The following is a 27,047-nucleotide window of genomic DNA, read 5'->3' on the forward strand; positions in this document are numbered from 1 at the left end:
CGCCACAGAGAAGGCTCTTCCCCTTATGGGTGTGGGCCTGCACGTGCACCCTTTCGAGTGTGCGCACAGCCTTTTGGCACCTAAGGAAAAAGAGCTTTGCCATCAAAAAAGACATTGAAACTCTAGAGAAGGTGCAGAAGAGAGCAACCAGGATGATAAGGGGACTGGAAACTAAGACGTATGAAGAGAAGTTGTAGGAACTGGGCATGGGTAGTCTAGCGAAGAGAAAGACCAGGGTTGACATGATAGCAGTCTTCCAATACTTAAGGGGCTGCCACAGAGAGGAGGGGGTCAGGCTGTTTTCCAAAGCATTAGAAAGCCAAACCAAGAACAACGGATGGAAGCTGACCAAGGAGAGATTCAACCTGGAAATAAGGAGGAACTTTCTGATGGTGAGAGCGATCAACCAGTAGTTCAACTTGTCTACAAGGGTTGTGAACACTCCAACACTTGAAACTTTGAAGAGGAGATTGGACTACCATTTGTCTGAGGTGGTATAGGGTCTCCTGCTCGAGCAGGGGGTTGGACTAGATGACCTACAAGCCCCCTTCCAAGATAGATAGATAGATAGATAGATAGATAGATAGATAGATAGATAGATAGATAGATAGATAGATAGATAGATAGATAGATAGATAGATAGGAGGGATGAAGTTATGAGAGTTGAAATGAAAATAGAAAGCAAAGAAGATCCATTAAGTATATAAATGATACAAAATTTTTGTATATGCATATGATTAAGCGATATTGTGTTTTTATTCATATGTTTTATTTTAAGGTGGGAAAAAAAATACCCCCAAAATAACTAACTAACCAACCAACCAACTAACTAACTACTCTATACTATTCTGGACAAGTGGTTGTTCAAACTCTTCTTAAAAGCCTCCAGCGATGGGACACCTACAACTTCTGAAGGCAAACAGTTCCACTGATGAATTGTTCTCACTGTCTGGAAATTTCTTTCATGGAGGACAGGCCTATCTGCTGCTACTTGAAAATTTTTGACATCATGGACTTGCATGCTTTAAACACCAGATGCTAGGAAGCAACAAGGAAGTTGTTTCTGCTCTTCTATTCCTACTTTTGAATTTCCTGGATCCAATACTAAGTGGCTGCGGCCTATGCTGGACAAGTGCCCTTCATGATACTGAGAGTACATCAATCTGTTTTGTGCTGTTACGGTTCTAAGTGTGCAATGTTATGGCTGTTATATTTTCTTAACGTGTACTTTTTTTGTGAGGGCGGAAAGAGCCAGTTTGGTGTAGTGGTTAGAGGCATCAGGTTAGAAACCAGAAGACTGCGATTTATAGTTCTAGCTTGCGCCTCCTGGGTGTTGGCTGGGTGCTGAACTGCTGAACTACAGCTAGCAGTTAGCTGAAGTAGCCTGCAGTGCTGCACTCTAACCACTGCGCCACCCTGGCTCTAGGTCCTTCAAATCCTCCAGTGGGGCACCTACTGCTACTCTACTTGAGTCCATCCACCTACTGTTGGATTATCTTCTCTTTCCCCCCCTCTTTCAGGGTTTTCGAATTTGTAAATATACCAGGAAGAGAATCTGTGAATTAGTACCGTAAGAATTGGGGGAGATTTTTTTTGTCAGGTCCATAGCAGACATTATAACCAATAATTCAATTCAATTCAATTTATTGGATTTATATGCCGCCCCTCTCCGAAAACTCGGGGCGGTGAACAACAGTCATGAACAATATACATGAACAATATACAGTAAAAAATCCAATACTAAAAACTAACTTAAAACCCCTAAATGTATAAAACCAACATACGTACAAACATACCATACATACAGTTGTATCAGCCTAGGGGGGGGGAAGAAGTCTTAATTCCCCCATGCCTGGTGGCAGAGGTGGGTTTTGAGTAGCTTACGAAAGGCAAGGAGGGTAGGGGCAGTTCTAATCTCTGGGGGGAGTTGGTTCCAGAGGGCCGGGGCCGCCACAGAGAAGGCTCTTCTCCTGGGCCCCGCCAAGTGGCATTGTTTCATTGACGGGACCCGGAGAAGACCCACTCTGTGGGACCTAACCGGCCGCTGGGATTCGCACGAATCCCAGCGACCGGTTAGGTCCCACAGAGTTGGCCTTCTCCGGGTCCCATCGACTAAGCAATGTCGTTTGGCGGGACCCAGGAGAAGAGCCTTCTCTGTTTCGGCCCCGACCCTCTCGAACCAGCTCCCCCCATATATCAGAGTTGCCCCCACCCTCCTTGCCTTTCGCAAGCTCCTTAAAACCCACCTCTGTCGTCAGGCATGGGGGAATTGAAATTTCCCTTCCCCCTAGGCTTATAGAATTTATACATGGCATGTTTATATGTATGAGTGGTTCATTAAATTGGGGGTTTTTAGATTATTTTTAATATTAGATTTGTTTACATTGTCTTTTTATATTGTTGTTAGCCGCCCCGAGTCTTCGGAGAGGGGCGGCATACAAATCTAATGAATGAATGAATGAATGAATAAATAAATAAATAAATAAATAAATGTGTAAAAAGACTGCTAGTAAATATGTACTCACTGGTGTTGATTAATACTTTACGTCTTCATTTGTTGCAGAGACATTACATACAGCATTTCGCTGGAAGCTGTGACAACCCTGGTCGTTTTCCTGTCCTGTCAACTTTTCCACAAGGAAATTTTGCGGAAGAGCTTCATTCACAAATATCTTATGCATGGCCGATGGTAGGTTAGACCCAGTGAAGGGCTACAAAAATTTTTACTACCACACTTTGGGCGTGGCTTATTTTGTGGGTGTGGCTTGCAGGCCATGTGACCAGGTGGAGTGCCTTGACAATCATACTGCCGGTGGGGTGGCTTAAAAGTCATGTAACCCAAGTCTTCGGAGAGGGGCGGCATACAAATCTAATAAATTGAATTGAATTGAATTGAACTGGCTTAAAGGTGGCCAACTTGACCTCACTCACATCAAGGGTTAGGGTTAGGGTTAGGTTTCTCCTTGCCTCAAAGAGTTACAGTTTCCCTATCTATTTACTATTACTGAACATCCAAAATATGCTATTTAATTCTGTGTGTATATGCCATATGTGTACATACTGTACATATAACACACAGGTGCACAAAAATATACATTATCTACTATATAAACTGTATGTGTATGTACACACACACGCACAGCTCTTTTAAAATTATACACATTCAACCTGATTTACTGCAATAGGAAAAACATACCCCGAGCCCAGAAAGGGGGGGGAGAAATCAAAATTTTTCTACCTGTTTTAAAAGTACTGTGTAAGTTTTTCCCCAAAATAAGCCCTTATACCGAAAATAAGCTCTAGCTTGATTTTTACATGTGTGTCCAATATAACTTCAGATCGTGCAGAATGCAACTGCGAGAGCAATCATGGGCTTCCCAAATATGCCCATGTTACACCAACACTCTGCAGTCTGCATTGGTTGCTGATAAATTTCTGGTCACAATTCAAAGTGTTGGTTATGACCTATAAAGCCCTTCATGGCACCGGACCAGATTATCTCAGGGACCGCCTTCTGCTGCACGAATCCCAGCGACCAGTCAGGTCCCACAGAGTGGGCCTTCTCCGGGTCCCGTCAACTAAACAATGTCGCTTGGCAGGACCCAGGGGAAGAGCCTTCTCTGTGGCGGCCCCGGCCCTCTGGAACCAACTCTCCCCAGAGATTAGAATTGCCCCCACCCTCCTTGCCTTTCGTAAGCTGCTTAAAACCCACCTCTGCTGCCGGGAATTGAGATACTCTTTCCCTCTAGGCCTTTACAATTTTATGCATGGTATATCTGTATGTATGTTTGTTTTTTCTAATAATGGGTTTTTAACTGTTTTTAGTATTGGATTATTATTATATGCTGTTGTATTACTGTTGTTAGCCGCCCCGAGTCTGCGGAGAGGGGCGGCATACAAATCCAATAAATAAATGAATGAATGAATGAATGAATGAATGAATGAATGAATGAATAAATAAATAAAATATAATATAATATAATATAATATAATATAATATAATATAATATAATATCAGCCTTACCCCCAGGGGTGGGTTTCAATGAGGGGCCGTTTGTCTTGCCTCCTAGCGGTGCGCCCTCTGAGGTTGGCACGAGATTTGGCTTCTGAGCATGCGCAGGTAGTGAAATCTTGTGTGAGGATGCGCGCAAGAATGAGATTTTGGCAATTTTCGCTGATATTTTTGCTTCCGTAAAAATTTTCGGTGAAAATTGCCAAAATTTTGCTCATGCGCGCATCCTCACGCAAGATTTCGGTTGCTGTGCATGTGCAAATTGCACACAAGCCAAATCGTACACAGGGGCAGGTCGGGGACACACAGCTGCCCACGCATCCAGGAATGGAGCACCTGACTGCATCAGCTGCTGCCCGCCACTGGTGGGTTCCTCCCAGTTTGGACTGGATCACCCAAACTGGTAGTGAGCCATTGGTGACTTCATGATGGCCACACAGATGCGATTCGGTCAGTGCCGGTTGCTGGGCATTGCCATTAAAAAAAAAATAGCGAATTTTTCCGTTGCTTGAAAAAATTGGCTCCTGAAAGATCTCCCAAGCTGATAACAGATTGACTCTCCAGGCGATAAGAATTAGTTTTATCTCGCTTAAATAAAAGGTTGTTAAATAAATACGGCTGAGATGGAACCATTGTATGCAGTCCCACTTCGTAATTTTAGGATATGGAGTGAATTAGAATGGCTCTGCGTTTCTACAGCATGTTTTTTTTATAAGAACAACAACACTTCATAGCATAAGTTAGAAACCCATTGTTTTCTAGACGTTTTAGATGTTAGCTTCCATCACACCAGCCAGCATGGAATTTTTTTGAATTTACTTGAACCAGGTTAAGAGCAGGCTCTCTCAGGTATGCAAATTTATTCTCCCTTCATTTCTCTCTACCTGTGAATATTTTGGATTACTCTCCCTTTAACAGAACAAATAGTGGTGAACTATTTTTATTTTCTAAATACAATGGTACCTCTTCCTACAAACGTCTCTACTTACAAACTTTTTGAAATACGAACCAGTTATTCAAGATTTTTTTTTGCCTCTTCTCAAGAACCATTTTCTACTTACAAACCCGACCCTCCAAAACTGTAACTGGAAAAGGCAGGGAGAAGCCTCTGTGGGGCCTCTCTAGGAATCTCCTGGGAGGAAACAGGGCCAGAAAAGGCGGGGAGAAGCCTCTGTGGGGCCTCTCTAGGAATCTCCTGGGAGGAAACAGGGCCAGAAAAGGCAGGGAGAAGCCTCTGTGGGGCCTCTCTAGGAATCTCCTGGGAGGAAACAGGGCCAGAAAAGGCAGGGAGAAGCCTCTGTGGGGCCTCTCTAGGAATCTCCTGGGAGGAAACAGGGCCGGAAAAGGTGGGGAGAAGCCTCCGTGGGACCGCTCTAGGAATCTCCTGGCGGGGAAAACAGGGCCGGAAAAGGTGGGGAGAAGCCTCTGTGGGGTCTCTAGGAATCTCCTGGGAGGAAACAGGGCTGGAAAAGGCAGGGAGAAGCTTCTGTGGGATCTCTCTAGGAATCTCCTGGGAGGAAACAGGGCCGGAAAAGGCAGGGAGAAGCCTCTGTGGGACCGCTCTAGGAATCTCCTGGCGAGGGAAACAGGGCCAGAAAAGGCGGGGAGAAGCCTCCGTGGGTCCTCTCTAGGTATCTTCTGGGAGGAAACAGGGCCAGAAAAGGCGGGGAGAAGCCTCCGTGGGGCCTGTCTCGGAATCTCCTGGGAGGAAACAGGGCCAGAAAACACAGGGAGAAGCCTCCGTGGGGCCTCTCTAGGAATCTCCTGGTGGGGGAAACAGGGCCAGAAAAGGTGGAGAGAAGCCTCTGTGGGACTGCTCTAGGAATCTCCTGGGAGGAAACAGGGCTGGAAAAGGTGGGGAGAAGCCTACGTGGGGTCTCTAGGAATCTCCTGGGAGGAAACAGGGCCGGAAAAGGTGGGGAGAAGCCTCTGTGGGGCCTCTCTAGGAATCTCCTGGGAGGAAACAGGGCCTCCACCCTCCCTGTGGTTTCCCCAATCACACGCATTATTTGATTTTACATTGATTCCTATGGGAAAAATTGCTTCTTATTACAAACTTTTCTACATAAGAACCTGATCATGGAACGAATTAAGTTCATAAGTAGAGGTACCACTGTATATAAATGGTAAGCAGGGGTGAATTGCTTCCAGTTCAGTCGTGCCTGTCGTTCGTCAGAGAGCCGGTCGTGAAGGGAGAATGCGCAGAGGGTTAAAGTACCCAAATGGCGGCGTCTGGGCAGGTGGGTGGAGCCTCATGCTCCCTTAGTGCCTGGCTTTCTGACGACAGACAAACATAAGTGAAGTGGGAGCTTTTCACCCCGATGCTAAGTCGCACAAAATGATTTCTGAATATATAAAAAGGTCATGGGAAACTTGTGTTTATTTTCACAGGCTAGCACCTTTTTTTTAGCACCTCCGTTAACACGTTTAAAATATATGAGCCTTTTTAAAATTCAGAAGAGTTAAAAGTGTCTAGTAAGCATCAAATTAGAACACTGTTTCTCCAGCTTGGTGACTTTGACATGTGTAGACTTCCAACTCCCAGTATTCCCCTGGCTGGGGAATTGTGGGAGTTGAAGTCCACACAAAGTCACCAAGTTGGAGAAAAACTGAATTAGGAATTTTACTAGATATACAAAATAGAATGGTTGCCCAGCAATTCATTTTGGACAATTTATGATTTAGGTAATATGATTGAAATGAATAAAGATTAAGATTTAGGTAACAATATATAACATAGCAATGTAAAACTAGTAGGCTGATAAAATAAAGATGTAGCAATAATGTCAATGGGTAGGTTGGCAAATGTTTAAATTGTTGAGCGTTTAAGATTTGATATACAGTGTTCCCTCGATTTTCACGGGTTCGAACTTTGCGAAAAGTCTATACCACGGTTTTTCAAAAATATTAATTAAAAAATACTTTGCGGTTTCCCCCCCTATACCATGGTTTTTCCCGCCCGATGACATCACATGTCATCACCAAACTTTCGTCCACCTTTAACAAATATTTTTTTAATAAACTTTAATAAAGAAACATGGTGAGTAATAATCTAAATGGTTGCTAAGGGAATGGGAAATTGCAATTTAGGGGTTTGAAGTGTTAAGGGAAGGCTTGTGATACTTTTCATAGCCCAAAATAGTGTATTTACTTTCGCATCTCTACTTCGCGGAAATTCAACTTTCGCGGGCGGTCTCGGAACGCATCCCCTGCGAAAATCGAGGGAACACTGTATAACTGTAATTATGAATGATGATGTTTATATGTCTGTATAAGTTGTGGGGGGTTTTGTCTTTGTCTGTATAGTCTGGACGACAGAAGGAAAAGGGGGGACATGATCGAAACATTTAAATATATTAAAGGGTTAAATAAGGTCCAGGAGGGAAGTGTTTTTAATAGGAAAGTGAACACAAGAACAAGGGGACACAATCTGAAGTTAGTTGGGGGAAAGATCAAAAGCAACATGAGAAAATATTATTTTACTGAAAGAGTAGTAGATCCTTGGAACAAACTTCCAGCAGACGTGGTAGATAAATCCACAGTAACTGAATTTAAACATGCCTGGGATAAACATATATCCATTGTAAGATAAAATACAGGAAATAGTATAAGGGCAGACTAGATGGACCAGGAGGTCTTTCTCCACTTGCACTGCTTCGGAGAGTCCAACATGGGTTAATCTACAGCCTATTGGAAGGGACTGAGTTAAAAATTAGCATAAATAACCGGTCCAACCCCCATGTTGCCCTCTCTGGGTCAGTCTAAAAAACTCAGTCATAGTGGAGGGACTCATGAGTTTTTCCTCCTATGACTCTTGTAGTCTTGTTGTTTTAGCTTGTACATTTGTTTAACTTTTTACTGTCTTTATTGTTTTATTATAAAGCATATTAAGATATTCACTAACATAAAAAATTTTTCTGTTTCTCTTTCAGAGACTGGAGGATGTATTTCGGCAGTTTGGGCCCCTGGTTCTGCGGAGCTATGCCCACTTCTCTTCACCCAGGTCGGAGCCTCTTCCCTGCGAGGGTACAGCTCCAAGGACCGGGCGTCGCCCAAGGAACGAGGTCCCCGGCCTGCGCGGCCATACCTCTGTTCGGAGCGACCATCGGGAGCCGGACACGACGAAAAGAGGGACATTTGAATTTCCCGCCAGGGAAGGAAAGCCGCGGCTGGGAAACGAGCCGGCGAGCGGAGCGCCGAGCCAGGAAGCCCGAGAAAGATCATCGCCGTTCGTAACGGCAGCTGTAATGGGCGCGGCCATGACAATAAAGGCGCCAAACACAGGGCGCCGCCATTTTGAGGCTTAGCTCCGGGCCGCCATTTTGGAGGGTTGACGGACAGCCCGATTACCCAATTATATCGCCCGGATGTCCTGTGTAACAGGAAGAGGCGGAACATAATAGCGGCGGCCATTTTTACTGACCAAATTGCTCAAACGCAGCTATAATTACCTGTTGGTCTCACGGAGCCTTATAATCATCCTCATGGCCGATCCAGCCCAACAGGGGACAGCTGAGGCCCCGATCACAAAGGCTAAGGAGAAGTCTCACTCTTCCAAGCCCAAGTCTAAAACTTCGCAAACCTCCTCTGCAATGAGAGATGCTGAAAGGCGCATCAAAGCCCTGGAGGAGCAATTGGAGGCGCAAAAGCAAGCTGCCATGCCACAGAATGCACCTATAACAGGTACTACCCCCCCGGGGCTCCCGGAGGGCATGGGATCAGCAACTGATCGGGACTGGTCACCGGATAGGTTTGGGGGTGCAGCTCAGGTGGCAGAGCCAACTAGGCCAGAAATTACCAGGCCTTCTTCTTCTTCTTCCCCGGCATGGCACATGGCATCTCAACCAATGCCAACTGCCTCATTCACCCCGACAGCAGCTGGCCTCAGATCCTCCCCAGACACCTGGCAACGCCTGCCACCTGCATTGCAGGACATGATTGCTTCGGCCTATTCCCATGGCATAGTGGCTGGAGCCCAACAACACATGCCCAGTGCCCCCCCTGCTTCGCCTCGCCCTTCTCCATCTGTCCAGAGGAATATATGGGCAGCTCCGGCACCCCCATCTCCCACGCACGAATCCTTTCAGGAGGACATGGGCTTTAGAGAGCATGGTTCTGATCCGGATGATGGCCTATCAGAGGATGAGGGTGTACCTCCAGAACCCCCGGCATATACTGGCCTCTTTAGGCCCTCTATTTTTCGTGTGCTCTTGAACAAGGCTAAGCTAACTATCGCCTCAGATGCACCTAGCAAGCCCGCTGACCAGGCAGCGATCACTCAACCGACCTCAAGGGTACTTACTGAAACCCAGAGGGATGCAGACTGTATACCTGCTCCCAAATTGTTCTTGGACAATGTTAAAAGACCCTGGCAATACCCAGCGGGTGCTCTAGGCCCAACAGTCTCAGAAAGAAAATTCTATGCATTTGAACCAGAATTGGAGAATTTACTAGAATTCCCATCTGTCGATGCCCCTGTAGCGGCTCTTGTTTCTAATTCGCTCGTGCCATCAGAGGTGGCAGACGGCCTACGACCAGAAGACCGGAGGGCCGAGAGTATAATCAAAAAGGCCCATCAAATGAATGCATGGGCCCTCAAAGCAGCCTCAGCTGCTTCATTTTTTAACCGAGCGTCGGTCCTTTGGCTGCAAGACATGCTCACGAGATTAGGACCGGAAGATGGCCGCTTGAGGCAAGACCTCAACAAGCTATTAGCGGCAGCAGAGTTCTCCGCGGACGCCACTCTATTGGCATCCCGCTTTTCTTCACGGGCTCTAGCAGCAAATCAGTCGGCTCGACGCTTACTCTGGCTCCGGACATGGCAAGCTGACGCCAAGTCCAAATGGCGTCTGGCTTCAGCCCCATTTGATGGTGCTAAATTGTTTGGTGAATCTCTTGACAAGGTCCTCATAGAGGATAAAGACAAGAAGAAGGTCTTACCCAGAACCTATAGGAGGCAGGACAGACGGACCACACCATACTTCAGACGTCCACCCTTTCGGGCAGAGGCCTCCTCCAATGCACCCCAGGTTGGAAGGTCATACACTCAGGGGTCATACTCTCAAACTTCGTACAGAGCAGACAGGGGTGGCTTTGGAGACCGGAATAAACAATTCCAACAATCAAGGAGACCATACAGAGGCTCCAGCAGAGGAGGCTATAGAAGGAACAAATGACTCCATCGAGAACTTTCCTATAGGAGGACGGCTACAACACTTCACCGCCTCTTGGGAAGCCATATCTACAGACTCTTGGGCTCTAAGAACTATAGCCCAGGGTCTCACTTTGGAATTTATTCAGGAACCTCCCAGCAGGTTCCTGCAATGCCCAACAACCCTCAACAACCTCAAGAACAACCTTCTGTATCACGAGATCAACCACCTCCTCCAGATAGGCGCCATCGAAAGGGTCCCGTCCCATCAGGAGGGGCGGGGATACTATTCAATCGTGTTCATAGTACCAAAGGCCTCCGGTGGTTGCCGCCTCATTCTAAACTTGAAACAACTAAACATATACCTCAAATATCGGCGTTTCAAGATGCATTCCCTAAAGACAATATTAGCAGCAATTCGCCAAGGGGATTGGTTAACGTCGATAGACCTCAAAGAGGCCTACCTGCATATCCCAGTACATCAGGATTACAGGAAATACCTTCGGTTTTGCCTAGACAACCAGCATTTCCAGTACAAGGCCATGCCTTTCGGCCTATCATCTGCACCCAGGACATTCACAAAGTTACTGGACATACTCACAGCTCATCTCAGGTCTCGTCCACTACGCCTCATGGCGTATCTGGACGATATCATCATCCTGTCCAAAAGTCCTGGACGGGCTCACCACGACCTAACAGAAACCATGAGGACACTAGAACACCTCGGTTTCTCCATCAATCATCAAAAGAGCCACTTTACACCAACAAGGTACCTACCTCACTTAGGCACCAACATAGACACCACAACCGGCATGGTCTTCCTTTCAGCAGAACGACAAGCCAAGGTCAAAACCTTGGTCACACAGCTACAACGCAACCGTTCTCCGACCTTAGCCTTCCTCTCTCAACTGTTGGGGGTACTCATATCTTGTATAGACATTCTACCTTTGGCCAGGCTCCATGCCAGGCCTCTGCAATGGTTCCTCATTCCCTTTCAGAGGAACAGAACGAGTCACTCGTCCGCATCAGTGACAATTTCGCACGAAGTAAGGAAATCACTTCCTTGGTGGAAGTCATCAGCCCTCACGCAAGGATCACCGTTCCTGCCACAACAGGAGATGACCATAACAACGGACGCGAGCCTCTCGGGCTGGGGAGCGCACTCCGAGGTGGGAGTGGCCCAGGGCCTTTGGACCGAAGAGGAGCTCACATGCCCAAACATCAATTACCTGGAGCTCAGAGCCGTTCACCTGGCTCTCAGACATTTCACTGCACAGGTCAGGGGTCAGAACGTATTGATCCTCACAGACAATGTGGCGACAAGGGCGCACATCAACCATCAGGGCGGCACAAGATCGGGCCGCCTGATGAGGGAATCTCAGTCCCTGTTCCAATGGGCGGAACGACACCTATCATCCTTGAGGGCGGAACACATATCCGGCATCTCAAATCTTCAAGCAGACTGGCTCAGCCGGACCACCATAAATCCGGCGGAGTGGAGCCTGGGCAGCGATCTGTTCATGGAGATCATTCACAAATACGGGACACCACAGGTGGATTTGTTTGCCACCCATCACAACAACCAATTGCCCAGGTTCTTTTCAAGGTTCCCCTCGCCGGGAGCAGAGCAGATCAATGCCCTGTCATGCCAGTGGCCGGAGGGTCTGCTATATGCCTTTCCCCCAGTCTGTCTGATCCCAAGGGTAGTCAACAAGCTGCTGCAAGAACAAGCGGAAATCCTCTTGGTGGCCCCATTCTGGCCCAGGAGGCCTTGGTTCGCAGACTTGATGGGTCTTTCAATTTCTCCCCCCTGGCGAATCCCACACCACAAGGTGGTCCTGACACAGGGGTCGATTTACCACCCAGACCCTCAGTGGTGGAGTCTTGCCGTGTGGCACTTGAGGGGGAGAGATTGAGGAGAGAACAACTACCGGACAAAGTAATAAATACTATGCAGGCAGCTCGCCGACCCTCCACGACCCGCATTTATCAGGCCACATGGAGGGCATACTGTTTATTTTGTAGAAACCGTCATCAGGACCCACAGGACCCATCCGTAATTCAGATCCTAGAATTCTTACAAGCTGGGTTGGACAAAGGACTGTCACCCAACACGCTTCGCAGGCAAACGGCAGCTATAGCCACAATCCTTAAAATGGACTTTTCTCGCCCAATTTCACAACACCCATGGATTCGGGATTTTATCAGGGGAGCATCGAACATCAGACCCCCCACCATTCACAGATTCCCTACATGGGACTTACCTCTGGTCCTACAGGCCTTGACAGAACCTCCCTTCGAACCTCTAAGAGATATTCCACTTCGTCTCTTATCGTTTAAAACGGCCTTCTTAACAGCAATCACATCAGCGAGGCGGGTATCCGAACTCGCGGCCTTGTCAATCAGACCGGACTTATGCATTTTTCATACAAACAATGTAGTCCTGAGGCCTGATCCTACCTTTTTACCAAAAGTAAACACTGTCTTCCACAGGTCACAAGACATCATCCTTCCGGATTTTTGTGCCAAAGGGTCACACCCACTGGAACTAAAGTGGCACAAGATTGATGTCCGTCGTGCCATCAAAATATACATAAGACGGACAAGTTCCTTCCGGAAAACAGAGGCCCTGTTCGTTTCTTACTTCCCGGCATCCATGGGGAATAAAGTATCCTCTAAGACTGTCAGTTGTTGGATACGCTCCTGCATCGCCATAGCATATAAATCAAGGTCTGCACCAATACCTAAGGGTATCACGGCCCACTCTACAAGAAGTGCAGCCACATCAGCGGCCTGGGCGACACAGGCCCCCCTTGAAGATATTTGTAGGGCAGCAACCTGGACTGCCCCCAATACGTTTATCAAGCACTACCGTTTGGACAGTTTCGCTTCAGCTGAAGCGGCCTTTGGACGCAGAGTGTTGCAGAGAGTTTGCACCGAGTCTGCGCCCCTGGTCCAGCCTTCTCCCTCCCTAATGGTTTAAAGCTTGGGTATATCCCATGTTGGACTCTCCGAAGCAGTGCAAGTGGAGAAGAACCGTTGCACTTACCTGAACGGTCTTCTCGCTGCACTGCAAGGAGAGTCCAAACCCACCCGGCTAATGGGCCCAGGGTCACTAGACGATTCATAGTTGAGTTTGGATTCTGTTGAATCAGTTGAATAAAGTTTCCTTGTTTTTTCTAGCACTATGACTTCGTTTTATTATAAGACTGACCCAGAGAGGGCAACATGGGGGTTGGACCGGTTATTTATGCTAATTTTTAACTCAGTCCCTTCCAATAGGCTGTAGATTAACCCATGTTGGACTCTCCTTGCAGTGCAGCGAGAAGACCGTTCAGGTAAGTGCAACGGTTCTTTTCTGCCGTCAATCTTCCATGTTTCTATGTTTCTATGCTTGTTTTATGGCATTTGTGTATTTTTCTTAATGTAAATAATTAATATTTTTTAAAAAAAAAAATTTAAAAAGGAATTTTAACCCAAGATGTATCACTTAGTGATCTGTTTTCATTTTTAAAAGAGCGCTTTTAAAATTTCGTGTTTTAGAGGAAAGTTTTGACTGTGTTTTGCTGCCGTCACAAATCTACATAAAACTTTTGGCTCTTTTGTACTTCCAGCCTCTCATACACCAGCCGACTGGTGAAAACCTTGTTATATAACTTCATCCGCCAAGAACGAAGCCCTCCTCCAACTTCCCATGTCTTCCAGCCTGAGTCCGAAGGAGGGGGACTACTATACGGAATTGCCTCCGGAGTAGCAAGTGAGTTTTATTGATGCTATGGCTGCCTGTCCCTTTGGCCATCAGACATTTAATACTTTTATTTTTGTGTGAGTACATTGTGGACATGTCAGATGTCTCAATCAGGTATAAACCTTTTCTCCCTTTTATAAGAAATAGAAGTGGCATCTTTTGTTGTCATCTGGAACCTACCATATTTTTGGTGTATAAGACGTACCGGAGTATAAGACACACTTAGATTTTGCAAAGGAAAAAAGTATTCTGAAACATAGAAACATAGAAGACTGATGGCAGAAAAAGACCTCATGATCCATCGAGTCTGCCCTTATACTATTTTTTGTATTTTATCTTAGGATGGATATAGGTTTATCCCAGGCATGTTTAAATTCATTACCAACCACGTCTGCTGGACGTTTGTTCCAAGGATCTACTACTCTTTCAGTAAAATAATATTTTCTCATTTTGCTTTTGATCTTTCCCCCAACTAACTTCAGATTGTGTCCCCTTGTTCTTGTGTTCACTTTCCTATTAAAAACGTCTTTGGAGACGGGCGGCATACAAATCAAATAAACTAAACTAAACTATTAAAAACAATTCCCTCCTGAACCTCATTTAACCCTTTGACATATTTAAATGTTTCGATCATATCCCCCCCTTTCCTTCTGTCCTCCAGACTATACAGATTGAGTTCATTAAGTCTTTCCTGATACGTTTTATGCTTAAGACCTTCCACCATTCTTGTAGCCCGTCTTTGGACCCGTTCAATTTTGTCAATATCTTTTTGTAGGTGAGGTCTCCAGAACTGAACACAGTATTCCAAATGTGGCCTCACCAGCGCTCTATATAGCGGGATCACAATCTCCCTCTTGCTGCTTGTTATACCTCTAGCTATGCAGCCAAGCATCCTATTTGCTTTTCCTACCGCCCGACCACACGGCTCACCCATTTTGAGACTGTCAGAAATCACAGTGCTCCTGGGGACTGAGGGAAGGCAAAAACACCCCCACTTTTCCAAAAAAAATAATAAAGCAGGTGAAAATGACAATTTTCTGCAAAAATTGAGGCATTTTTGCTTTCCCCCAGCCCTCAGGAGCACTCTGCAGGCTCCCCAAAATCCTCTGCATGTCCCCCCCCTTTTTTTTGCAAAAACGGGTGAAAATCAGGCCCCTTTTTACAAAAAATGAAGGGCGCAGCCTCCAGGGAGGACCAAACCCCTTATTTTTCTTACTTACCTCTTATCTTACTTACCTCTTTGAAATCTTGGTGCATCTTATACACCAGTGTTTCCCAACCTTGGCAACTTGAAGAAATTTGGACTTCAACTCCCAGAATTCCCCAGCCAGCATTTGCTGGCTGGGGGATTCTGGGAGTTGAAGTCCAAATATCTCCAAGTTGCCAAGGTTGGGAAACACTGTTATACACCATCTTATAGTCCAAAAATATGGTAGTTTTTGTTTCATTTCGGTAGCAGTTACACAACCAGTTGTACTTTACTTTCTATATAATGTCAGCCTATGTCTGGTCTGATGCAACGATATACAATGGATGGTGGATTGGCCTTCTCTTGCGTTGCGATAGAAATCGCATTTGGTTTACGCTGCTTGTTTGGGTATCTATTTTCAGTATGAATCAATTCCATGTCTGTAGGGAATGCTAACAAGCCCTAACCACAGCGCTCTCTCTGTGTGTGGTACAAAGACCTTCATATGTGTTTTATTTCCTCTCTCTCTCCTCCCTCTGTGTAACTCTCCTGCAACAGAAAAACAATTAAACCAAATTGTCTGCACTTCCTCCCAGTTAAAGACCCCACAATGAACTAAATGCTAATCCTAAACATATTTCCATGCTTCGTGTTTTGCTTAAGGCAATAGAAAGCAGTGAAGAAGGGTCTCGGGTGATTTGAGATGCAAGTATTACGCATCTGTAGGTCTGCATTTAGCTATTATTGGTTTTCAGTCAGGTTAACAGCAACACCCGACAAAAATCTTCTGTAGCTTTGGTAAGCGTGCAGAATGCAGCTGCAAGAGGAATCATGGGCTTCCCAAGGTATGCCCATGTTACACCAACACTCCGCAGTCTGCATTGGTTGCCGATCAGTTTCTGGTCACAATTCAAAGTGTTGGTTATGACCTATAAAGCCCTTCATGACACCGGACCAGAATATCTCCGGGACCGCCTTCTGCCGCACGAATCCCAGCGACCGGTTAGGTCCCACAGAGTGGGTCTTCTCCAGGTCCCGTCAACCAAACAATGTCATTTGGCAGGACCCAGGGGAAGAGCCTTCTCTGTGGCGGCCCCGGCCCTCTGGAACCAACTCCCCCCAGAGATTAGAACTGCCCCCACCCTCCTTGCCTTTCGTAAGCTACTTAAAACCCACCTCTGCCGCCAGGCATGGGGGAATTGAGATACCCTTTCCCCCTAGGCCTTTATAATTTTATGCATGGTATGTCTGTATGTGTGTTTGGTTTTTATTATAATGGGTTTGTAATTGTTTTTAGTATTGGATTATTATTATATGCTGTCTTATTGCTGTTAGCCGCCCCGAGTCTCCGGAGAGGGGCGGCATACAAATCCAATAAATGAATGAATGAATGAATGAATGAATGAATGAATGAATGAATGAGGCTATTACTAATGGTACTACCCTTGGGTTTTTTTCCTGCCAAAGTTGTTCTACTTCTGCTTACTTTGTATTTTGTTATTTTCTCCAGTTGTTAATAATAAAATGTTAGTAGTAGTAGTAGTCCACACATACTGTATGTATATTATACCAATATATTATGGACATCCTAGGAAGAACCTGATGTATAGGAAGGCCAAAACAGCTACAGAACTGGCAGCTGTGATTTCACATTTTTGTGAATATAATAATAATAACAATTGGATAAAAATGCCAAATCCAGTCTAAATATTTGGCTGACTACGTGCCCAACCATCATTGTCATTACAGTTTTCTATGCTGTCCAAATCGGGGTGTTTCAATTTTTTTAAATATAAATTTTATTAATTTTCTATTGTTTACATTTATTAGTGCTTAATAAACATCGTGTTGTCTGGGTATTTCATTTACTAAACAATACAGATTAAGTTTTTAATCTCTACCCCTTTTTTTCAATCACTGATTAAGTAAATCCCATGTTTGATAATTTTCTGGAACTTCTTTCTGTTTGATTTTCAATGTCAGTGTCTCCATTTCCACAGCGTTGATGCATGATCCACAATATAGTTTTATTTTCTCCAGTTGTTTTTCATCAGTTTGCTTATCTCCACATCAGTGAATCACATCTTCTTTTCTTTTTTCTTAATTTGTTAATTTAATTTTATTGAAAAGACAGTGCCATGTTAGGATAACAATGCAAATAAAGCAGAGCCATAAAGAGATCTTAACATACAAGCTACCGCAATACTATGTTACCAGTAATTACAGCAATACAAAAAAGAGAGACCTGGAGACCTCACCTACAAAAAGATATGGACAAAATTGAACGGGTCGAAAGACGGGCTACAAGAATGATAGAAGGTCTTAAGCATAAAACTTATCAGGAAATACTTAATGAACTCAATCTGTATAGTCTGTAGGACAGAAAGAAAAGGGGAGACATGATCGAAACATTTAAATATGTTAAAGGGTTAAATAAGGTTCAGGAGGGAAATGTTTTAATAGGAAAGCGAACACAAGAACAAGGGGGCACAATCTGAGGTTAGTTGGGGGAAAGATCAGAAGCAACATGAGAAAATATTATTTGACTGAAAGAGTAGTAGATCCTTGGAACAAACTTCCAGCAGACGTGGTTGGTAAATCCACAGTAACTGAATTGAAACATGCTTGGGATAAACATATATCCATCCTAAGATAAAATACAGGAAATAGTATAAGGGCAGACTAGATGGAGCATGAGGTCTTTTTCTGTTGTCAGTCTTCTATGTTTCTATGTAAAACGATAATAAAAAAAAACTTCAACTAATTTCTACTTTCTATTTACATTAACTTATTTATACATTTTTCCATAATATATCCATATTTTTATACATCTTTGTGGGACTGACAAACCTCCTTCTCATTTCTACCTCTTGTCTCTATCCATTCACAAAATTTATTCCATGCCCTGTAATATTTCTTCTCTGTAACAGTGTGAGGTCTTTACTTTGAATTCCTCTTAATGTAGACCCTGCTCCACGTGAAAGCATGGTAGATAACATCTTTCTGGTATTTAAAATAATAAGCATTTCTTTTAATCAATCACTCACAATATAAATTTGAATGCTGTGTTTCTCAGTAATCTCTCTTGAGTTTTTCGTGGCCTTCGTGGTTGCCTCTTGAGAGCTTCTCAGAAAACTTTCGTGAGATCTGTGCATACATTAAAAAACAACATTGTGTTATTACTTGCAAGAGTTGTTAAAAGATTTAAGAGATGGTTTTAGCTCGCTTTTCTGTTATCAGTGGAAAAACCTGCCTCCTTAGATTCTGTTTGCAGACTTTAATGTACGCTGGAATATTTTGGTATTAAATAGAAAATAGTTCAATTGCTGGGATTTTTTTAAAAAAATCTCTTTATTGTTTTCAAAAATATTTCTCACATGTTTTGTTTAAGTTTTAAAGATCTTATTCCATCTCTGTTACCTTTTGTATATGTCATTCATTTCTTTATATCTTTAATTTAATAGTATACATTCAATTGTATCTATCATTGGTATAATACATCTTTGAGATAAAAGGAAAGAGGTAAAATGTTTGCTTTTCGTTTCTATTGATATTCGTAAGGTATTTGTTATTCTTTCTATATATACTGAGACTTTGTATTGTAACATTTTTAATTTTTCTTATGAATCCATTCATGCCATTTGTACCATGATCGTTTTGATTCTTTAATTTTAGTTCCCTTAATTGAATTTGTAATTTCATCCATCTCTACACACTTATATATTTTGTCAATAATTAGGCTTTCTGATGGGATCTGTTCATTTTTCCACATTTGCGCTAGCGATATTCTAGCTGCGGTATTTATATGGGTCACAAGGAAAAGAGTTTGCTTTGAATAATGTCTTTTCCATATTCCTAGGAGCATACCTTCTGGAGTATATTCTATTTTCTCTTTGGTGATTTCTGTGAGCCATCTATGAATTGTTTTCCATATTTTTTGGATTTTGGGATTTTTATAACCTTATAATAAATCTTGTTAAAGACACTGTGTGAATATCATGCTTGGAAATTTAAGGAGCTCCCATATAATTTGGCATCTACTATTACAGTTATTCCTCGACTTGCGACCACAAGGGAGCCCAAAATTTCTGTTGCTAAGTGGGACATTTTGTTAAGCGGTTTTGCCCTATTTGGTGACCTTTTGGCCACAGGTATTAAGTGAATCACTGCGGTTGTTAAGTTACTAACATGGTTGTTAAGTGAATCTGACCTGCATTGACTTTGCTTGTCAGAAAATCTCAAAAGGTGATCACATGACCTTCGGATGCTGCAACCGTCATGAACATGAGTCAGTTGCTAAGCAACCAAATTTTGATCATGTGACCATAGGGAATGCTGCAATGGTCATATGAGAAGTGGTTGACAGTGCCATTGTAAATGAAAAGTTGTAGGCCGAGGACTCCCTCTATCCACATCCAATTTTTCCTTCAAAAAATCACTTTCCTCCTTGCTCCTTGAAGGAGCAAGTCTAGATATATATTATTCTCTCTCTCTCTCTCTAATTTATCTATCTGTCTGTCTGTCTGTCTGTCTATCTATCTATTTATCTATCTATATATCTATCTATCTATCTCTATCTATCTATCTTTCTATCTATCTATCTATCTATCTTTATCTATCTATCTATCTATCTATCTATATCTCTCTATCTATCTATCTCTATCTATCTATCTAATCTATCTATCTCTATCTATCTATCTATCTATATCTATCTAATCTATCTATCCATCCATCATCTATCTATCTATCATCTATCTATCTATCTATCTATCTATCTCTATCTATCTATCTTTCTATCTATCTATCTATCTATCTTTATCTATCTATCTATCTATCTATCTATCTATCTATATCTCTCTATCTATCTATCTCTATCTATCTATCTAATCTATCTATCTCTATCTATCTATCTATATCTATCTAATCTATCTATCCATCCATCATCTATCTATCTATCATCTATCTATCTATCTATCTATCTATCTATCTATCTATCTATCTATCTATCTATCTATCTATCTATCTATCGGATTTCTATGCCGCCATTTTCCGAAGACTCAGGGCGGCTTACAACACATAAAAACAATAAAAACATTAAATCCAATTAAGTTAAAATTACAGAACTATTTAAAATCTCTAGTTATATTAAAATCAATCATACCCATTCGTACAACAACCATACAATCATTTGTTGGCCAGGGGCTAAGGTCTAATCCGCCTAAGCCTGGCCACATAAATAAGTCTTCCGACTCTTGCGGAAGGCAGGGAGGGTGGGGGCAGTGTGAATCTCCGGGGAGGGGAGCTGATTCCAGAGAGCCGGGACCCTCACAGAGAAGGCTCTTCCCCTAGTCCCTGCCAAACAACATTGTCTAATTGATGGGACCTGGAGAAGGCTGACTCTGTAGGACCTAACCGGTCGCTGGGAGTCATACAGCAGAAAGTGGTCCCACAGTTATGCCTAATACAGTATTCTAGATCAGGGGTCTGTAACCTTGACAGTTTAAGACTTGCGGACTTCAACTCCCAGAATTCTCCAGCCAGCAAACCCCGATGCGTTCCTCAATGAAATTGAGTTTGACACCCCTACTCTAAGGCATTAATGGGGAACGATGGCCCTTTTGTGGACTTCATCCAAATCCCCAAAAAATATAGCGGTGCCCACGGACTGACGCTGAACCAGACCGGTGACATTACCAGGCGAACGGGGAGGAAACCACCTCTGCTGAGCACGCATTGCAAGCTGTATGGCTGATTCGTGCAATTGTACACGTGCTTTGCGCTATCGTGGCCATCCTTCATGTGGGTGCATGCACATTTAAATATGTGAAAGGGTTAAATAAGGTTCAGGAGGGAAGTGTTTTTAATAGGAAAATAAACCCAAGAACAAGGGGGCACAATCTGAGGTTAGTTGGGGGAAAGATCAGAAGCAATGTGAGAAAATATCATTTGACTGAAAGAGTAGTAGATGCTTGGAACAAACTCCCAGCAGACGTGGTTGGTAAATCCACAGTCACTGAATTTAAACATGCCTGGGATAAGCATATATCAATCCTAAGATAAAATACAGGAAATAGTATAAGGGCAGACTAGATGGACCATGAGGTCTTTTTCTGTCTTTTTTTTTCTTTTTCTAATTTTTTTTCTTTTTATTTTTAAATGCACAATACAAAAACTGAAATCACAAACAAATATGAACACATTTAAAGAATTTTAGAATAACAAAAATAAAGTAAAATAACAATTGGAGAGATATTTGCTCTCTCCTTCTTTCCTTCCTTCCTTCCTTCCTCCCTCCCTCCCTCCCTCCCTCCCTCCCTCCCTCCCTCCTTCCTTCCTTCCTTCCTTCTTTCTTTCCTTCTTATATTTTATAAATTTACAATATAATAATATTAAACTTACGGATTACCGTATTTATATTTTCATGCTTTCCCCAAATAACTATATTTCTTAATAACAAAACAGATCGTTTTTTCATATCACTTTCCCTTTTAAAATTATAATAAAAACGTATCAATTTTCTATGTTTCTATGCACAGTGCTATATCTTTTCATAAACTCTTTTCAGTGATAGCTTTGCTCAACTGTGTTTAAATTGAATCTCAGGTTCACTTTCAAGAGAAGTTTGAACCTGAGCCTGTCCGTGCATTTGATTGTCCTCATGGAGGCAGTAAAAGCCCATGTCTTTGACCTTTGGAATAAAACTTCACAGAGAGAGAGACTCCTTGCATTTCAAGCAGAGAAATCGTGGGTCATCCTGCTGGTACTCCCCCATCTTCTAGGTGAGGGGTGGAGGGTCAGCAGAGGCTGTTTTTGGATTGGTGACCCACCTGCTCTTCGAAACAAAAGCCAAGTTAGTTTGGGGCATGAATGACAATCATTAAGTGTTGTACCACATGATTCTTGACAAATGTATCTTTTTCTTTTATGTACGCTGAGAGTATATTTTATTTTATTTTTATTTGTTTATTTTGTCCAATACACAATACATATTGAAGAGAATAGACATGAAGTCTATTGATTGGAGTACTGTGTTCAGTTCTGGAGACCTCACCTACAAAAAGATATTGACAAAATTGAACGGGTCCAAAGACGGGCTACAAGAATGGTGGAAGGTCTTAAGCATAAAACGTATCAGGAAAGACTTAATGAACTCAATCTGTATATTCTGGAGGACAGAAGGAAAAGGGGGGACATGCTCGAAACATTTAAATATATTAAAGGGTTAAGTAAGGTTCAGGAGGGAAGTGTTTTTAATAGGAAAGTGAACACAAGAACAAGGGGACACAATCTGAAGTTAGTTGGGGGAAAGATCAAAGGCAACATGAGAAAATCTTATTTTACTGAAAGAGTAGTAGATCCTTGGAACAAACTTCCAGCAGACGTGGTTGGTAAATCCACAGTAACTGAATTTAAACATGCCTGGGATAAACATATATCCATTGTAAGATAAAATACAGGAAATAGTATAAGGGCAGACTACATGGACCATGAGGTCTTTTTCTGCCATCAGTCTTCTATGTTTCTATGAAGTATAAAGAAAAGATATAAAAATAGAGAAGATATATGAAAGGAAGAAAAGATATATGAGATATGAGATAAAGGAAAGACAATTGGACAGGACATGAAAGGCAGGCTAGTGCACTTATGTACGCCCCTTACTGACCTCTTAGGAACCTGGAGAGGTCAATTGTGGATAGTCTAAGGGAGAAATGTTGGGAGTTAGGGATTGACACTACTGAGCCCGGTAATGAGTTCCACGGTTCGACAACTCGATTGCTAAAGTCATATTTTTTACAGTCAAGCTTGGAGCGATTAATATTAAGTTTGAATTTGTTGCGTGCTCTTGTGTTGTTGCGGTTGAAGCTGAAGTAGTCATTGACAGGCAGGACGTTGCAGCATATGATTTTGTGGGCAATACTTAGATCGTGTTTTAGGCGTCGTAGTTCTAAGCTTTCTAGACCTAGGATTGATAGTCTGCTTTCGTAGGGTATTCTTTTTTGAGTGGAGGAGTGAAGGGCTCTTCTTGTAAAGTGTCTTTGGACATTTTCTAGGGTGTTGATGTCCGAGATGTGGTATGGGTTGCAGACCAAGACAAATTCCTTGTGTGTCCAATCACACTTGGCCAATAAAAAAATATTTTCTATTCTATTCTTTAGCACCATCACTGAGTTTATAAGCAATTGGGAGTTAGTAACTTTTCTTTTTAATGTATGCTGTGGATATTTTAGAAACATAAAAGTCTGACGGCAGAAAAAGACCTCATGGTCCATCTAGTCTGCCCTTATACTATTTCCTGTATTTTATCTTAGGATGGATATGTGTTTATCCCAGGCCTACTACTGCTTATGACCATAAATGAGCCCAGAATTATGGTCCCAAATCATTGCAGTTGTAATTTGACTTATGTGACAGATCCTAATTTTTCCACACCACGTAGCTTTGGTATCCTGCTTGCGGGCGTTAGCTAAATCCTGTTGCCGAGCAAAAAGGACCAAACTGGACTTGAGGGTCTGGATTGCTCTAAGCCAGTGATTCTCAACCTTTCTAATGCCACGACCCCTTAATACAGTTCCTCATGTTGTGGTGACCCCCAACTATAAGTCTAGTGCCAATTCTCCCAACAGAGCCTTAAGCTGATTGGCAGGAAGGTCAGAGGGACACCCCCACTGTAAATGCCTGATTGGTCGGATTGTAAAAATACGTTCCAAGGTGCAAAACTAGAAGATATCGTTCCTAACACCGTGGGAAATTTGTCTTTTCCCTTGGTCTTAGGTGACCTCTGTGAAATGGTTGTTCGACCCCTAAAGGGGTCCCGACCCCCAGGTTGAAAACCACTGCTCTAAGCAGATGGGGGGGGGGGAACCCAGAAATAAACAGAAGAAAGTACGGCAAGGACATTTTCGGCCTCCCACAAGTTACTTTATCCACAAAAAATTCAAACCAGATTTTAAAAAGATTGTATACTTGTTCTTATCTTGGAAGAACCCCTAACTCCCAATGCTGGGATGTTAACCAAGAGACATGACTAAGTGTTTTCCTCACAGTCTGAAGGCTGAAGTCTCCGGAGAGGGGCGGCATACAAAAAAATAAAATAAAATAAAATAAAATAAAATAAAAATAATAAAATAAATAAAATAAATAATAAAATAAATCAAATCAAATAAAAAAATCAAATCAAATCAAATAAAAAAAATAATCAAATCAAATCAAATAAAAAAAAATAAAATACAATAAATAAAATAAAATAAAATATTAAATAAATAAATAAATAATGTTGCATGTGATATTTTGGAGGTTTTTAAACCTCAAAATGATTCGGTAATCTTTTTTTTGGGGGGGGGGGGGACACGTTAGCCATCACACGCAACGTAAACATATAAGATTTATCTTCCCAATACGTAATATGAATATGTATGCTTATCCAGCATGTTCATATGTCTTTTTTTATGTTGTTTTGTTGATCCAGTTCCCCCTCCCCCCCCCCCCGTCACGTTTTAAAACCTGAGGTAATATTCAGAGTACAGTTACTGTAAAGTAGAAGGAATGCTGAGTCATGGTGCATCAGCAGAGTGATGCAATCTGCTCTACAACCTGATTGGTCAATATTTGTATATATTGTAATACACCTTTGCATAGGTGTGGTCGGTTAGTGTTTTGATCTGGTGTGGTCCGATAGTGGTTAGTGGTTGTGCTTTGGTTTGGTCAGTTGTGGCCTGTGATAGAGTTGTCTAGCATAATACAGTGGTACCTCTACTTAAGAACGACTCTACTTAAGAACTTTTCTAGATAAGAACCGGGTGTTCAAGATTTTTTTGCCTCTTCTTAAGAACCATTTTTCTACTCCCAGGAAATTTGAGAGTGGCACGAAGGCCCGGGCAGTTTCCTGCCATTCCCCGTGGGTTTCTCTCTCTGGCGCAGTGTATGGGAGGCAGCCTCAAGTCGGGTGTATGGGAGACGCGTGCTCCTCCTTGCCACCTCAGAGTCGCTTTTTTTTTTTAAGCCTTAAAGTTTTGTATTTTTTTGATTCCCCTCACCTCACCTTCTTCCTTTGGCAGCGACTGTCCTCCTCCTCTTCTTCTTCCTCCTCCTCTCCTTCCTCCTCTCCTTCCTCCTCCTCCTCTCCTTCCTCCTTCTCTTCCTCTCCTTCCTCCTCCTCCTCTTCTTCCTCCTTCTCTTCCTCTTCTTCCTCCTCCTCTCCTTCCTCCTCCTCCTCTCCTTCTTCCTCCTCCTCCTCTCCTTCTTCTCCTCTCCTTCCTCCTCCTCCTCTTCTTCCTCCTTCTCTTCCTCTCCTTCCTCCTCCTCCTCTTCTTCCTCCTTCTCTTCCTCTTCTTCCTCCTCCTCTCCTTCCTCCTCCTCCTCTCCTTCTTCCTCTCCTCCTCTCCTTCTTCTCCTCTCCTTCCTCCTCCTCCTCTTCTTCCTCCTTCTCTTCCTCTTCTTCCTCCTCCTCTCCTTCTTCCTCCTCCTCCTCTCCTTCCTCCTCCTCCTCTCCTTCCTCCTCCTCCTCTCCTTCCTCCTCCTCCTCTCCTTCCTCCTTCTCCTTTTCTTCCTCCTTCTCTTCCTCTTCTTCCTCCTCCTCTCCTTCTTCCTCCTCCTCCTCTCCTTCTTCCTCCCCCTCCTCTCCTTCCTCCTCCTCCTCTTCTTCCTCCTTCTCTTCCTCTTCTTCCTCCTCCTCTCCTTCCTCCTCCTCCTCTCCTTCCTCCTCCTCTCCTTCCTCCTCCTCCTCCTCCTCTCCTTCCTCCTTCTCCTTTTCTTCCTCCTTCTCTTCCTCTTCTTCCTCCTCCTCTCCTTCCTCCTCCTCTCCTTCTTCCTCCTCCTCCTTTCCTTCCTCCTCCTCCTCTCCTTCCTCCTCCTCCTCCTCCTCCTTCCTCCTCCTCCTCTTCTTCCTCCTTCTCCTTTTCTTCCTCCTTCTCTTCCTCTTCTTCCTCCTCCTCTCCTTCTTCCTCCTCCTCCTCTCCTTCCTCCCCCTCCTCTCCTTCCTCCCCCTCCTCTCCTTCCTCCCCCTCCTCTTCTTCCTCCTTCTCTTCCTCTTCTTCCTCCTCCTCTCCTTCTTCCTCCTCCTCCTCTCCTTCCTCCTCCTCTCCTTCCTCCTCCTCCTCTCCTTCCTCCTCCTCCTCCTCCTCTCCTTCCTCCTTCTCCTTTTCTTCCTCCTTCTCTTCCTCTTCTTCCTCCTCCTCTCCTTCCTCCTCCTCTCCTTCTTCCTCCTCCTCCTTTCCTTCCTCCTCCTCCTCTCCTTCCTCCTCCTCCTCTCCTTCCTCCTCCTCCTCTTCTTCCTCCTTCTCCTTTTCTTCCTCCTTCTCTTCCTCTTCTTCCTCCTCCTCTCCTTCTTCCTCCTCCTCCTCTCCTTCCTCCCCCTCCTCTCCTTCCTCCCCCTCCTCTCCTTCCTCCCCCTCCTCTTCTTCCTCCTTCTCTTCCTCTTCTTCCTCCTCCTCTCCTTCTTCCTCCTCCTCCTCTCCTTCCTCCTCCTCTCCTTCCTCCTCCTCCTCTCCTTCCTCCTCCTCCTCCTCCTCTCCTTCCTCCTTCTCCTTTTCTTCCTCCTTCTCTTCCTCTTCTTCCTCCTCCTCTCCTTCCTCCTCCTCTCCTTCTTCCTCCTCCTCCTCTCCTTCCTCCTCCTCCTCTCCTTCCTCCTCCTCCTCTTCTTCCTCCTCCTCCTCACATCCAAATTCCGAACTTTTCTTTCTTTCCTAATGGTTTTGCATGCATTATTTGCTTTTACATTGATTTCTATAGGAAAAATTGCTTCTACTTAAGAACTTTTCTACTTAAGAACCTGGTCATGGAACGAATTAAGTTCTTAATTAAAGGTACTTCTTAAATAAAGGTATTTTGGTTAGGTGTTCTGTAATATAGTATAGAGTTAATAGTTTTGATACTAAGAAGAGATAAATGCCTTCTAAGAAAGAACTCCTGCTTAAGGAAAATGTCTAGTACCTGGTATCCTCCACGTTTC

General features: G+C 43.5%; 1 protein-coding gene across 1 annotated transcript in view; it reads left to right on the forward strand.

Moving 5' to 3' along the window:
* Positions 1-27,047, forward strand: part of DYM (dymeclin) — a 293,904-nt gene that overhangs the window by 91,044 nt on the left and 175,813 nt on the right. The window contains exons 8-10 of the mRNA XM_070736919.1: positions 2,564-2,689; positions 13,778-13,920; positions 15,894-15,898. Coding sequence (XP_070593020.1) covers positions 2,564-2,689; positions 13,778-13,920; positions 15,894-15,898 — 274 coding nt within the window. The remainder of the gene's footprint in view (positions 1-2,563; positions 2,690-13,777; positions 13,921-15,893; positions 15,899-27,047) is intronic.

The sequence above is a fragment of the Erythrolamprus reginae genome, chromosome 2 (genome assembly GCF_031021105.1).
Source record: "Erythrolamprus reginae isolate rEryReg1 chromosome 2, rEryReg1.hap1, whole genome shotgun sequence".
Taxonomy (NCBI): Eukaryota; Metazoa; Chordata; class Lepidosauria; order Squamata; family Dipsadidae; genus Erythrolamprus; species Erythrolamprus reginae.